Genomic DNA, 15,033 nt, shown 5'->3' with positions numbered 1-15,033 from the left:
TGAAAATGAAAAACAAAGAAAAATGAACACTTCATTTCCCGCATATTTCTTGTGCTCACCTTAGGAATAAAAACGTAGACACACTGAGGAGACCATTGAGCATCAACTGAAAGAAAACTTTCGCTGACAGGTCTACGAAGACAAACGGGCTCCCTGTAAACGGAATGCATACATAGGCAATACATTTGGAGTTCACTCAGCTAAACGAAACTTGTACCATGTGTATAGATAACTCGTCCATGCAGCTACAATCTTCAACACCGAATAAATCTGAGAGGTTGAAAGCCGCTGGCGAAACGACTATTATTTTCCGTGAAGGTAAACGATCATATTGAAATGCTGCTCTTACAATAGGGATACAAACACAGAAAGAGTGAGAGGCCCAATTAATCATAATTAGGCCAGGATGTCAGGATTCCATTCGAATGCTATTCATTTTCGCACTTTGTCATTGGTTCGAGCGGCGGACCACGTAAGTTATCAATTGATTGGCCTGTCGTGAACGGCGGATGATATGAAAGAAATATAATCGAGCGACAGAAATCCTTAGATTACATTGACCCTTGCAAAGTTTAATCAAAAGCGTCTCTCTATATAGCTAGGTACACTACTTTCCTTTTTTTTTATTTCGAACAAATTTTTCAATAATCGCCTGTGACAGCACTTTTCCGCTTTATCAAGTAGATTTCTTGTATCTTGCTTCTAAGCAGATTTAACTTCACTACCGCTGTGCTTCAATTTCGCAATTGTGGAATTGAATTTGTAATTAAAAATTATTATTATTTATTTATTATTAAAATTTATTATTAAAACTTAAAGTAATAATTAAAATATATTAGGTAGTTTCTTTAATTAGCTGCTTGGGCATTGAGACTTCTTTACATGTTTTGTGCGCCTCTTCGGGTACATTCTACCCGAACAGGCCGAGCTGCGTTATGTGGTGCAATCGATTTTAAAAAATGTTTGAATAAGAAACAAACACCGAAACAAGGGGAGCGTCACGCTGGAGCAAGGTCATGCCTGTGGTTTCCCTTGTTCACCCACTGTTGACCGCTGTGAAGTCACGATTCGCAACACCCTGTCATCGAATACACTGGTAGACAAGTATGCTGACTATGGCTCCTTCCTGGTTTAAATCATGATGCAATTAGCCCAACGGAGTCACACTCACTCATTTAAATTTGTCTTCTCCATGTTAGCTACCAAACAAGAACGCTGCAGTTTTAGATGCCTCCGGAATATCCCTCCTGCCTTGTAAAGAACGGCTTTCTGGAGCTCAGGTTCAGCCAGTGAATTTGCTTGTGTAATGTTTGGTCAGTGTTTGCTTGGTGCGTAATAAAATAAAATAGATATTATCTACTTACGCGCAAACTCTGGCTGTATCAAGACGTAGCAATGGGCGTAGATGACCCAGAAAATGAGGAATATCTTGAAACCGCTGATAAAAATCAGGTTTTCGTTTTCTTTTCTCGCTGTGGTCTTCAGAAGGCGTTTTGTGTTGCTGATTGCAGAGAAGTACAGGAACACTTTGAACGGCCCCCAGATGCGTGCTGCTAGCATCCAGAAGAAAAAAGAAACACACACACGGGGAGGACGGGGAAAGAGGTGATGAAGTGTGTTAAGAAAGGGGCTATAGAGACAGTCTTGTGATTCAGCAGTAGGCATGCCAGTAGAGGCAATTCCCGTCGATTCGACCTTTGTTAATTCAAGTTTTCACCTAATTCAAGCACATTGCAAATTCCCGGCGAGAAACCATACATTTATATGGAAGAAAAACTCGTTTAGTTCGAACTCGAAAGCATGCCGCTTCGGTTAGTTCGATTGCCACCGACCCGTACCGGTGCCCCCTCAGGCGCGCAGCGGTTGCAATAAGCTTGAAAGCACAAGAAATGCTGTCGATGCTACTGGTTCCGTAGGCGTGAAACTGTTTTGTATAAATTTACTTTTATCTTTTAGTTACCGACGCTCCTTCCGCCCTTGAAGCAATCTATTGCCTCTTGTTTCATGTCGTGTTACGCTGAGCCAGTGCTTAAACGTGTCTGCGCTCTTCGCCTCAAGTCGCCGCTTTAAAAGGCAGAAAGAAAAAGACCATTACAGAATACTAAGTAATAAAAAAACAAAGATTTGAATTAATTCATTTTGCTGTCATTTGTTAATAATCCGACCTTTCAGATAATGCGACCAAATCTTGCGGTAACCACAAGTGTCGAATTAAGGGTAGTTGACTGTACAAGGTCATGGTCAAGAATAGCATATTGTATATGCTATTCTTCTTGACCTTGTATAATAACAAGGTCAAGAAGAGCAGATTGAGCGCATGGAGTAAACACAAAATCTCTACGTGACAATCCATACACTACGTGTGCGGCGGCACTATTTGTTAAGCAATTACTTGCATAGGTACTTTAGTTTCTATGGCGCTGCGCTGCTGAGCTCGAGGCCGCGGGTTCAATCCCGGTCGCGGCGGTCGCATTTCGTTGGGGGCGGAATGCGAGAACGCCTCGCGTATTTACAAAAAAATAAGTTTGCTTTACAAATGAATGAAAAATTAAATGTAATGATATTAAAAATGGCACTTCAGCACATGGCGAAAAGAGGGAAGCTACATCTGATAACACATACAGCTGAATGCTAAGACTTTGGTGTGCACTTCTATAAGGCGGCAAGAAGATTTTTCTGTACTGATGCTAATTTATGAGTTAACATGTGGGCGCTGCAGGATAGCCAAGTTTGTGTTTTCTAGACACCGCGTGAAAACATTAGGGCATTTTCACTAAGCCTCTTAAAGGTTTATTCTTGCTTTGTTATCTCGCTTGTAGGTGTAGAATATCTGGCCATATTATTGCAAGAAAGGGCAAGATATGTCTTCCCTCTGTTGTTTTTAAATTTGTGCTCTTTTGACCATCATCTCCTCTAAGCTGCTTTAATTTGCCTGTAGGGCCTAAAGAGAACCTTTCATGGTCAGAACGCAAGAAATAATCGGCTACCAACCTTTAAAGATATATATAACAAAAAGATATGACATTTTGCATTCGGGTCCTGTGAGCTAAACTGCCCAGAACATTGGTGCTGCGTTTTGCCAGACCTCTAACCTAGCGCAATAGCCTCGTGAACACGCACTGTCATCGTACTTTATTCACACCGCAATGACCACCCACCGTGTTTCATGAATGTATCACGAGGAACCCGTAATATCAACCAGCAGGGGAAAATACGCGCGCGCTGCTGAGAGAAGTTTCAATGATCAGTGGGGAGGTCGGCCGAGGAAAACAGTTTGGCATGCTACTACAGGCGTAATATACAGGTATCCCACGTAACTTTAGCAAAACTTTAAAAAATATGCAAATGCCACGTAGCTGGACGAAGGTAATGTTTGTCGTCGCTTGGAGATTCTCAGCCTAATTACAGAAGTAGTTTAAATTAATTAATTAACTTCTCAAATATTATAATTCAATTAAAAGCGTAAATGAGGAAATTGTAGAGCAACATGAAAAACTCCCGTTACAGCTTTCCGTGGCTGATTACGTACTACATGAAAGTGTTTTTCCAAGCATGAAAGAATCCCGCGAATACACGCAAAGTGCTTCGAGCGGCCAGTCACGCGGCCATCTTGCGCGTATTCGCGGGACTCTTTCATGCTTGGAAAAACACTTGGAAAAACACAGACGCGGAATAACACTTGGAAAAACACAGACTGGCCGGTTGATGACTGGCCGCTTCTACAATTTCCTTATTTACGCTCTTCATCTAATTATAATATTTGAGAAGTAAATAATTAATTAATTAAGACAAAATATGTAATTAGGCTGAGTATTTTCAAGCGACGACAAACAAGATTACCTTGTTCCAGCTACGTACCATTTGCATATTTTTTAAGTTTGGCTAAAGTTACGTGGGACACCCTGTAGTATAACAATAGATCAAAGGACGAGTGAAAAGGAGAAAGGCAGACTCATCTACTCGCACAAACATTCCGAAACGGGCGGCATTGAGCACCATGAAGTGAACAAAGCGGGAATTCGAGCTCTATGGCATCACCAATAAGCAAAATGCTATCCATCTCTGTGGTGGAGCCAAAAGGGCAGAGATGGATAACATTTTGGTTATTGACGGTGCCATAGAGCTCGACTTCCCACTTTGTTCACTTCATGGTGCTCAGTGCCGCCCGTTTCGGAATGTTTGTGCGAGTAGATGAGCCTGCGTTCTTCCTTTTCTCCCGTCCTTCAATCTCCTTTTATATATATAACAAGTATTAGCATGCCAAACCTTTCACTCGGCTGACCTCCCCACCCGTCATTGAAATTTCCCTCTCCAGCGTGTACGTATTTTCACTACTGGTTGATATCACGGTTTCCTTGTGATACATTTTTGCAACACGCAAGCTATGTACACGGTGGGTGGGCTATGCGGTGGGAATAAAGTGCGGTGGCAGTGCCTGTTCAAGATAGTATTTCCACAAGCTAGTGGTCTGGCATAACGCAGCTCCAACATCCTGAACAGCTTAGCAAAGAGGACCCAAATCCAAAATATCATATCTTTTTGTTAACTACTGTATTTTTTCCAGGGGATATTCTTTTTCGCATAATTATTTATTTTTTTACTATGTGTTTCATACACCCTTCGAGATGACTTCAAGTCTTCCGATCCTGAAAATTGCTTTTACTGTTTCTCTTTTAGTAAGAAATTATTTCTCGTCCAGGCAATACACAATTCCGCGTGACATGGCAAAAGCTTAATGCTAGCGTCTGATGCTGCTTATTAGACATAATGTCCCTATAGAATAATGGGTGACATCACTGTAACACAAGAAAGTTTATTGTAGCATCACCGACCGCTAACTAATGTCCATCCTCCACCTATTATTAAGTAAACGGCTATAATGACCTTGCTTTTTATGATTTGCTAATTAAGGTAGAGGCACAACAAGCTGCCTTTTAAATATTGACAACATAGATGCTTATTTGATACGAACACAGACTGGCTTCCATGTCCGGCGCCGGGAGCTTCAGCACGATCCATTCAATAAGCGTTCCTACAAGAACGACAAGTCCAAGGATGCTCAAGTAATATCTGAAATGCAAGTAATTATAGCAGTAACATTAACGACACTAATAAAAAATATATATATATATATATACGGGACGCAACAATTGAGTAAACCTACTAAGATTATGAAGCATCCAAGAAATTATATATGTTTTAAAGGAATGGAGGGTGAAAAAATAGTTATTGTAGACATATATGGAGAGGCAGAATAAATATTAATGGCTGCCGCGCTGACGCATCCTTTCAGGCTATCCGTGAAATATGCGTTTGGCAGTTGCTACTGAATATTTTACGTTCGGGACAACAAGAATTTAATTTGATGTCAGAACCGAGTTACCAGTACCACTTGTTAGTTTAGCTATTCATGCAGATTCCAAGATATGAGAGATCCGGATACAGTAACTTACACGGTTTTGGGCACTAATAATATGTGCACTGTTGTCACCTATGCAGGGGGGCTAAGCAAACGTGCCGCCGTTACATCCGTTTCCCTACCACTGTTGCAGCTATCACGTCACTTTTTCTGTGTTTGACAATGAGTAGAAATTCGTGCGTGCGTGCAGACTTGTGTGTGTGTTTGTGTGTTAGAAAAAGAAAGAAAGCGCCCAGATATGAAGTTTCCACAAGAGTAACTAAACAACAGTGGCGAAGAAATTGCAATGAAAAATAAAAATATAGAAAAGGGCTGAGGAAGATCGTTTCAAGTATATTTTAGCAGTCCGGTGGAAGCTACACTTTAAAGGAAGCATGTAGCATTTTTATGCTGTTCATAAACTTCCGTTGAACACATTTACGTCAGCAGGCAGCGAAGTTCGACATACCAAAGGACTACCACCACGGAGAGCAGTACGCGATTACGTTCACTGGCGTATCGGCATATGAGACGTGATAAGAGGTACGAAATTGTTATGCTTAACTGCATCATTATAGGTGGTGTTGCGTTGCTTCGCGAGGCTTCTTACTGCAGCATTCAAGTGACTGATTCAACGTGCTTGAAATGACGATAGGGGCGGGAAAGCCACTGATACAAAAGGACGGCTGCTTTAATGAAAAGGGCTCTTTGACTTTTTTAATGATTTAGCAATTTTGCGACGTCATTTAACTGCTTCGTCTGATCATTACAATAGTTCAGGCATGCACTTTCCGGCCTTTATACAGAAAAAAACTTTCTTGGTGGCAAGTTTACGAACGCGACGATAATGTGAATTTTGGCTTCGTATTGTATTGTATTTTGGCTTCGTATTGCGATTCTTTCCCTCGGATTATGAAAAATGTTAGTTTTTTTTTTTTCATTCGGTGTGTTCCTCGTACAGCCCCGAAATCATTTGGTCGAGTATCACAGCTCTTGCAAGTCATCATTGCAGTATATATCTGTGAACGTAACACAGAATAACGAGAGGTTGAGCGCTCCTATATGTCGGAGAAGTATCGTTTTGCGGATGTGATCCCATGGCACGCTCGACGACCTCGATTGTGGTGCTAATCGGTGGCGAAGCAGCGTCGATCCGTAACAATGTCTCCCACTTGCTATAAATTTCACTGAAAGAAATCTACAGTGATGTACTTTCTAACTATTTAGCTTTACCGCCTGGTTTAAAGCGGTGAACTTCCCTACTTGGGACAGCTAGTCATACGTGAGCAAGACAAAAGTGTATACTTCGCTCACCATTTCACGCACTATCATAAAGTCTTGGCGTAATGATCTAGTACTCACATTGAAGCATATTGAAGTTTCGTCAACTCCTTTGGATTGTCTGTTCGGCAGCCGGTGACCGTTGTGTTTGCGCCGTATTGCTGGAAAACTGTTGGCGTTTAATTAGAGCAAATAATTTGGCTTTTCGATTAAAATGTAATATAACGTTCGCAGCTTCTCGGCAAGGTTTGCCAAGAGAATAGGCATTCTGGTTTTACCTCCAGCAGCTAGGAAGTCGACTTCTTTCTCGGAGCAAGCATCGAGCGTACAAAGTCCAATACGCAACGCTTTCTTTCCTATCTTTGCATTTGTGGTGATCGTGAGGGGGTTCACCCTGCCCTACGAGAAGAAAAGGGAACAATGACCACATTTTTTAGAACCTTTCAACCGATGAGTGTTTGACAGGGCATACGTCGCGAACGAATTATTATTCTGTTTTTTATTGACTGAGTTGATATATGAAAGAGCCAGCAAGCGGATCATTTGACGGAGCGGCAGTCGGCCCATAACCGAGCTTTCAGGTTGGTTCTATTTTAAGTGGGTCGTAATGAAAATGATCATTCAAAAAACAGGGTACCAGTCCAGCGAACGGTATACGTGACCAGAAAATGTCATATCTGTCGAGATATTCAAATTGCTTGCCGTCAAACCATTAAGCGTAACTGGTTATAATTTCACAGTTAGAAGCCAGCTAACTAAAGCTATAGCCACCTACTGACAGCTAGTAACAGCGTTTATTAGGATTGAAGCAGCGCATTTCTCTTTTGTAAACTTGTTCCCGGTATTGTCGTACGTTGAGCCTCTGTTCTAGAGCAGAAAATGACGCCACCAAAAGTGAGATTAAGCACGTCTTACGGTTATCACTACAAGTCCGTCAACTTTTGAACGCGCATTTTTCTTGCAATTTTAGCGCCAAATGTAAAACAATAACCACGAAAAGTCAAATGCACGTTAACAAAATATGTTCGAATGGTGGTCGGTTTATAGTGAGTATTTTGAGGTCGTTATGAATGGCCAGTTGATGCACTAGTGAAATCCCCTACAGGAAGCATCCCTGTACAGGGTGTTTCAGTTAACTTGGGCCAAACCTTAAGAGAGAGAGAGAGAATGATTTAATGAAAGGCAGGGAGGTTAACCAGGACTGAGCCCGGTTGGCTACCCTACACTGGGGGAAGGGAAAAGGGAAGAGAGAGATTAAAGGAAGACGGCCAAACCTTAAAACTCCAGCTACGTAGCATATGCATATTTTTAAGGCCAAACCCTAAAAATATGCATATGCTACGTAGCTGGACAGAACCAAGATAATGTTGTTTGCCGTCGCTCGGAGATACTCGCGTAATTTTTTTGCATTCCGCCTAATTAGATAATTAGTCCTAATTAATTTATTGAACTTCTCAAGTATTATAGTTCGATTAAAAGTGTAAATTAAAAAAAGTGTAGAGCAACATAAGAAACCCCCGATACAGCTTTCTTTTGCTCAATACGTGCTACATACAAGTGTTTTTCCGAGCGTGTAAGGAGCCCGCAAATACACGGAAAATTGCCGCGCGACTGGCCACTCAAGGCACTTTGATTGCGTGTATTCGCGGGAATATTTCACGCTCGGAAAAACACTTTAATGTAGCACGTATTGAACAACAGAAAACTGTATCGGAAGTTTTTCAGGTTGATCTAAAATTTTCTCATTTGCACTTTTCATTTAACTATAATAATTGAGAAGTTAATTAATTAATTAAGACTAACTATCTAATTAGGCGAAATGCAAAAAATCATGCAGGTATCTCCGAGCGACGGCAAACAACATTACCTTGGTTCTGTCCTGGTACGTAGCATTTGCATATTTTTCAACTTTGGCCCAAGTTAATTGAAACACCCTGTATACCTGAAAACAAAAGCTAAGGCAGTTCATACTAGAATATACTTTATAGCTAAGTCTACGGTAGTATGCTACAAACGTGTTCAACAATTGACACTTCTCTTTCCAGATTATGTACTGTTGCCCTACTTTAGTTCATTCAATGCATGCTCAGTGTTTAAACAAAAATGGTTTTGTGTCCTAAATGAACGTAACAGCGAAAAAAAATATTTTACGAACAGGCGTTGACGTATACACCAAGAGCACATGCACACGCACAGACACACAAAAAAGCAAAGAACTAAAAGCCAACAAAAGTAGCTTACTGAAAATTCGCCAACAGCCTGAAACTTCTTCACGAGAGTCTCGAGGAGTGACCAGGGGGGGTAGACGAAGAGGCTGCAATACTGTCCCTTGTGTGTTAACTCGCCCTCCGAGTTGAACACCCTGGTCTTGAGGCACTGTTCGTAGCCTCCAAGGCTGATAAGACTTCCCTCGAGGATATTGTTCGGAAGCAATCCATTAGCCAGGATCACTGCACCAAATCAAATTGCGCAAATCTGAAAGAGCTGGGAGCCGAGTCATTGCTCTTAGCTTTAGAACCTTTCAGCGTGACCTGCTAATCATAGCAGTTTATTACAGATAAAATACAATAGGAACCATTAATCGAAGTGACGCACTACCGTGTTGAGTTTATATCAGTGTTTGGTGACGCCATTAACCTCCTCCTTTACCGCGTCCAACTTTTCACGGCAGTAAGGGAAAATTAATTTTTTTAAGTACGCTACATCTATATCATCCTGCTCATAAGCCAACCTTTTTGAACCTGTATTTGAGTGAACGAAATCTACGCTCACATCATTACGATAATTTCGCTAGGGAGCTTCAATGGCGCTTAAGTAAGGAAATCTGTGATTTCTGTTTTATACGCGTCCCTGGTAAACAATTAATACCTTGATTCACTGAGATCAAAGGACAGTGAATGTTTTTAATGGTCAGTGCGAGAAAATATTCACCCGCCGCGGTAGCTCAGTCAGCTAAGGCGTTGCGCTGCTGAGCACGAGATAGCGGGATTGAATCCCGGCCGCGGCGGCTGCATTTCGATGGAGGCGAAATGCAAAAACGCCCGCGTGCTTGCGTTGTAGTGCACGCTAAAGAACCCCAGGTGGTCAAAATTAATCCGGAGCCCTCCACTACGGCGTGCATCATAATCAGAACTGGTTTTGGCACGTAAAACCCCAGAAAGAAGAAGAAGAGAAAATATTCAGTTTTGCGTACAGTTCCACTGCACTTATTACGCGGATAATTGTATGTAGCAGAAAATTGCGAGCTTGTCGGCTCATAAGCAAGAACCACGTAACAATCGAAGTAATAGTGCCAGAGTATTCACCTAATGTAGAAAGAAATATGGCCAGAGTCCACGAAACCACAAGCGTATTCGTTAAACTGAGATCAAGTTTAACGAATATTCTTGGCACACAAGTGGCAGGAAGAAAAGTTAGAAAACAGTCTCCCCAATTTCATACTGGTAAACACGTCTTGTGAGCGTTCCTTTGCAGACTGCAAGGAAGTCGTACAACAGAGGCTGCTGTGATTCCGATAACAGAATGATTAGGAATCACTAGTGTCACAGTATACCCTAACAAGGAATACGTTTGAAAATACGCTCGCAAGTTTGCCTGTTTCAGACACTAAATACATATAACATCTGAAGGCTCAAACGTAACACCCGCCGTGGTTGTTGGGCTGCTGAGCACGAGGTCGCGGGATCGAATCCCGGCCACGGCGGCCGCATTTCGATGGGGGCGAAATGCGAAAACACCCGTGTACTTGGATTTAGGTGCACGTTAAAGAACCCCAGTTAGACCAAATTTCCGGAGTCCCCCACTACGGTGTGCCTCATAATCAGATCGTGGTTTTGGCACGTAAAACCCCATAATTTAGTTTTAATTTTTTTTTTCAAACGTAACGAAAAAGACATCGGCTGCTCACTCCGTATCACCCATGGTTCTCTCGTTTTCGTAGCTTTGATGATCTTGAATAGGCTGCCAGCGCATGCGGTGCTCAGCTCGGGGCTGGTGGCGAGTTCCGACGCCACTGGCATCAGTTTCTTCATGAGCACGCCGCCGACATTCATCAACTCTGCTTCCAGGCTTTTCGTTGCCGTCTCTTCTCCGCTGACGAATGGTGAGTTGAACCACGTCCGGTCCACGAGGGCTAGGGCCATGACTAGACACACTGTCGGATGCATTTTCGTCGGTTGTTGGTTGTTGGTTGCTTATTGCAAAGTAAATACCAAGAACGTTTGTGTAACACAGCCCTTCAATCTTCCAATCTGTTCACCTCTGTGTGTAAGCACAGTCACTAGCTTTGAACCATCGTCACACGGCGTCCCACTTTCGCTTAGGAAATGCACAGTCAGCGAAGACAGAGTTCCTTCAACGTGGCGAACATCTTGACTGGCGCTAAGGAAGTGACTCGATCGTGAAGGCAGTCGGATGCCGCCCTTCTCTGGAGGTATTGAAGAGAAACTCTAGCAGCCCTTCTCGATGCCGATGACGCTACCATCGGTCCAGCATTATCCTATGCTCCGCACGTTCGCCTCTTCTGGGCTCCAATAGGAAACGTTCATTCGTGTATACTTGCATGACGAAGGTACCGGTTAGATGAGTTCGGACTATGAGCAAGTAGTGTCGCTAAGTTATCCCGAAGCCCACTCTCCTCTTCGATAAGGAGCTATATTGATCGTATAACGACAAAAAAAACAGCACTACGCGCCTATTGGTTGACTGGTCTTTCCTCAATCTATATTAGTGAACACGTAGATGGTTCGCTAACGACCAAAAGGAAGAGAGAGAAAGCATGTCGGCAATACGCAGGGAAAGGCCTTTGGCCCATCACAACGGCGCCCTTGAATGCCAAGATTATAGACGATTTGGCACACCGCCTAAATGACCACGGGGTGAGAGGCGTCGCTCGTCGGCTGGCGTGTGGCTGTACGCGGCGTCAGTTCAGTGCAGCTTTCCATAATGCGTTTCCTCCACCAATGTCATGTTGTATAGTATACCTCCAGTGACCTTCAATGGAAATTTTATTTTGCTTTTCGCTTCCTGAAGGAGGCCTTGTTCCTTCTAATGAAAACGCCAATAGACAATGTCTAAATTCTTTAGGCTTCCATCTGGAGACTGAAAAAAAAAATGGAAAAGAAGATAAAGACGGTGCCCTTCAACTAGGTAGACTGAATTAGTGTTCGCGCTAGTAATTTGGCCTAATTCGTCTGAGTTCGACTGTTTGCTTTACTTGCGGTTGTATACCCAGTCTCTGATTTGAGTGCAGAAAACGCATTAGTCGCATTACCTCCCCCGACCGAGAAAAAAAAAGATATTGACGGACGTAGATGACAAAAAGAGAAAAAAAGAACACCATGAAGGCTGACGCTGACTACGGCCTCAATTACTGCGTCTGAACAAGCCTATGAGGACTGCGATGACACGTCACTGCTACGTCCATGAAAGTAATTTTATGGTAAAACATTATCCCGTATATTATAGCCCTCGTTTCTAGAACATGGGTATTGCAGTTAATTCCTGCCATTAACGCCACTGAAAGCGTTTACAAAATGAATTTTCACCCGCCCCGTTGTAAACATCGAAACTACATTGAAAGTATAGTGTTAAATGCAAAAAAAGAGGGGCTTTGATTTATGTTTTCTTTTTGTTTGTCTGTTTTTCTTTGTGATATAAGACAGAAAAGATGACACCACGCCCTTGTTGACCAGGTCAACGACCATTCTGTTGCATATTATGTACACGACTCTCGAATTCAGCATGAAGTTCATCCTACGTAATACTGTGTTCTTTTACAATGTGTAAAGTGTGGTACGTGCTTAATAAATTGTGCTTTTTTTTCTACAAGAGTGAACTAGGAAATCTTTTTAAGTTACGTACGTGCTATAGTTAGGGTCCTTTCGTTCTCGGGTGGGTAATTCCCAATTTCGCATTTCAAATAAACTGTATTAAAATCGGGTTAAGCCCAATTTCTCCCCGAAGTTCACTCCGAAGTGCATTCTAGAAAGGACGAGTTTAAAGAATACGTGCTAGAACGAAGCCCGGGAAACAGAACTCATGTACTGGCCTACTGGCAGGACGCTACCGCCCGATGCCCCAACCTAGGCAAAGTTGCACTGACGTTTCTCTGCAACGCGAACTGTAGTTGCGATGTTGGGAGGACGTTTTCCAGATTAAGGTACGTTCAAAGCCTTGACAGGCCTGGGATACGCATGGAAATAATAAAAATGCCAATGATAATGTACGCCAACACGGGCTTGTAAATGCAAGCATCAGACCTCTTACGAAGTGTGGCCGCGTGCATGCTGTAGGCTCTTGTTTTTTTTTTTTTGCGTGTTAATGTTTTCTATTGTTTTTTTGCGAACGAATTAGGCCATGGATCGTCAACCACGTCTTCGTCTGTTATTGTTCATGTGGTTTGTTTAAAAAGCATTAATAATGCCTTCCAACGAATACGAGTACTTGCAAAATAAGTTCATCACTTGCGAGAAGCTGCCTTTGTCAGTGTATGTTTGTGTGGGTGATTTTGCTTGTTTGAACAAAACGTTTGTGTTCAAAGGGAGGCGATTGCCTGTGTTAATAGTTTGCGAAAGTTACGAGGAAAATTCCGAAGTTTGGGCGACCAGCCAATAAAAATTCCGATCTCTCCCCGGCTTTTTTCCTCAAAAATCACACCCAATCTTAAAGACAAGTTTTAAAAACGTATTTAAAATGTGAAAACTAAGGTCTCTATCTATACTTAATCGTACAAGCGGTTCTCGTGCCTCCCAATACTCTACTAGTTAATACTAGAGAGTTGACGGACCTGAACCAATGGTTGAACTGGCAAGATTCAAGGTGACTAAAGAAGTTATTGGCCTTATAGAAATAAAAGCGTTGCAAGATTTCCTCACCACGCACGCTCAGGCTGCTCGTACAACACAATGCTTTAACTCGTGTAACAGTCATATCAAGCCGAGTGATTGAGAAAACGCCATTTGAAGTCATGGTCTGCTGTTGCCATTCACCTGCTCGGTAATACGTCTTATAGGCTTCCTTCACGTTCTCCTGAGCTGTCGACAAAGAAGTGGCGAAACTAATAGTTATCCTACCATTTACTGTCAGCTGGTGCTTACAGATCATTTTCGTCTGCACTAGTAACATTGGTCAAATGTTATACTTGAAGGTGTCCCTTTTCTTAAAGCAGTATAAATATGATCCTTCGCACGTTCGATTAACTATATTGCCTGAAAATTGTGTCGTGAAATTGTGCTGGAAAGGCAGGTGTCCTTCTCGAGTTCTCATACAAACGGAAGTCTTTGAGGCTTTATGCTTCAGTGGGTGCTTCGCTTTAATATTCACAGAAAGCCTCTTTGTTAGAAGGGCGTTGTAGAGAGGACGCAAAAAATTCTGTTCTGTTCAAATGTGAGAGCTGAGAGGGTGTATTTGAAGTGAGCACATAAATGCAGGTGGGTTGGGGACATAAACACAAGCAGAAGCGATAATTGAGCAACAGCAACACATTTTGGGCGGAGTATGATATAAGTCTGTTATATCTATTAAAAGACTTTCAAACATTAGAAGGAATTTTTGAAGCACAGCTAGCCGAGCACTAGAACACATGGCCCAGTAAGGGGACACATGCACGTCATTGTACGAGCGTATATGTGCACGTGTACCCCGCTGTTTACGTGACCTTTTACTGTGTCCTGTGCATTTGCACTGTGCTAAATCTGTTTCCAAAAATTCTGTACCAACCAGAACAAGTCGCAACTCTGCATTAGGTGGCATATCTGTCTAAAAAAACTAATAACCGTTTGAGCGTTTCTGATTTGAAAGTTACCATCTACTTTGAGCAGATTAAGCTTCTCTTCCAAATTAGATCAGATAATATTGGAAGCCACAAAGCTCGGTGAAAAGCCTAATTTAGATTAACTGCAAAATGTGATATAAACGAATAGAAAGCACATCCTGGAGTTGTTTTGCTCAGCAACAACACGCAATCCTGACTGTCCACTACGCTTAACAATGCTGGAGTGAGGTACTTTGTACCAACGCGCAGCATTCTACTCATTGTAGTTGGCACTGTGCTATCAAGGAATACTCAGACGGGATTTGTTTTACATCGAAAGCTGTATATGGCTAGGCGAAACGAAAAACCGTTCGTCCCGTGTTTCGCTAAACGTCTCTATTGGCTGCGCGGTTAGTTACGTCGTTCTCTACGTCGCACCCAAGCGCGCGCGCAATTGACAGCGCCGTTAGTGACGTCATTCTCTGCGTCGTACCTGCTCTGCCCGCAACGCCGGCTTCTCGGCTCGCCGTTGTCGCATGCATTCTATATCTCAAGTTAGCTCGGCGTCGTGGTTATTAGCATCCGCCCACCATTGGCACTT

At 42.5% G+C, this 15,033-nt stretch overlaps 1 protein-coding gene across 1 annotated transcript in view; it reads right to left on the bottom strand.

Annotated features, from left to right (window-relative positions):
• The window catches only part of LOC119436756 (uncharacterized), a 150,969-nt gene extending 139,670 nt beyond the window's left edge, over window positions 1-11,299 (bottom strand). The window contains exons 1-7 of the mRNA XM_037703749.2: window positions 10,587-11,299; window positions 8,921-9,129; window positions 6,958-7,078; window positions 6,761-6,848; window positions 4,973-5,070; window positions 1,365-1,550; window positions 60-153 (exon numbers count right to left, since the gene is read on the bottom strand). Of these exons, the coding sequence (XP_037559677.2) occupies window positions 60-153; window positions 1,365-1,550; window positions 4,973-5,070; window positions 6,761-6,848; window positions 6,958-7,078; window positions 8,921-9,129; window positions 10,587-10,845 (1,055 nt within the window). The 5' untranslated portion in view covers window positions 10,846-11,299. The remainder of the gene's footprint in view (window positions 1-59; window positions 154-1,364; window positions 1,551-4,972; window positions 5,071-6,760; window positions 6,849-6,957; window positions 7,079-8,920; window positions 9,130-10,586) is intronic.
• Between the last annotated feature and the right edge of the window lie 3,734 nt (window positions 11,300-15,033).

Source organism: Dermacentor silvarum, chromosome 1 (assembly GCF_013339745.2).
Source record: "Dermacentor silvarum isolate Dsil-2018 chromosome 1, BIME_Dsil_1.4, whole genome shotgun sequence".
Taxonomy (NCBI): Eukaryota; Metazoa; Arthropoda; class Arachnida; order Ixodida; family Ixodidae; genus Dermacentor; species Dermacentor silvarum.
Note: the sequence above shows the minus strand (reverse complement) of the source record. Positions and strands in the feature narration are given on the sequence as shown.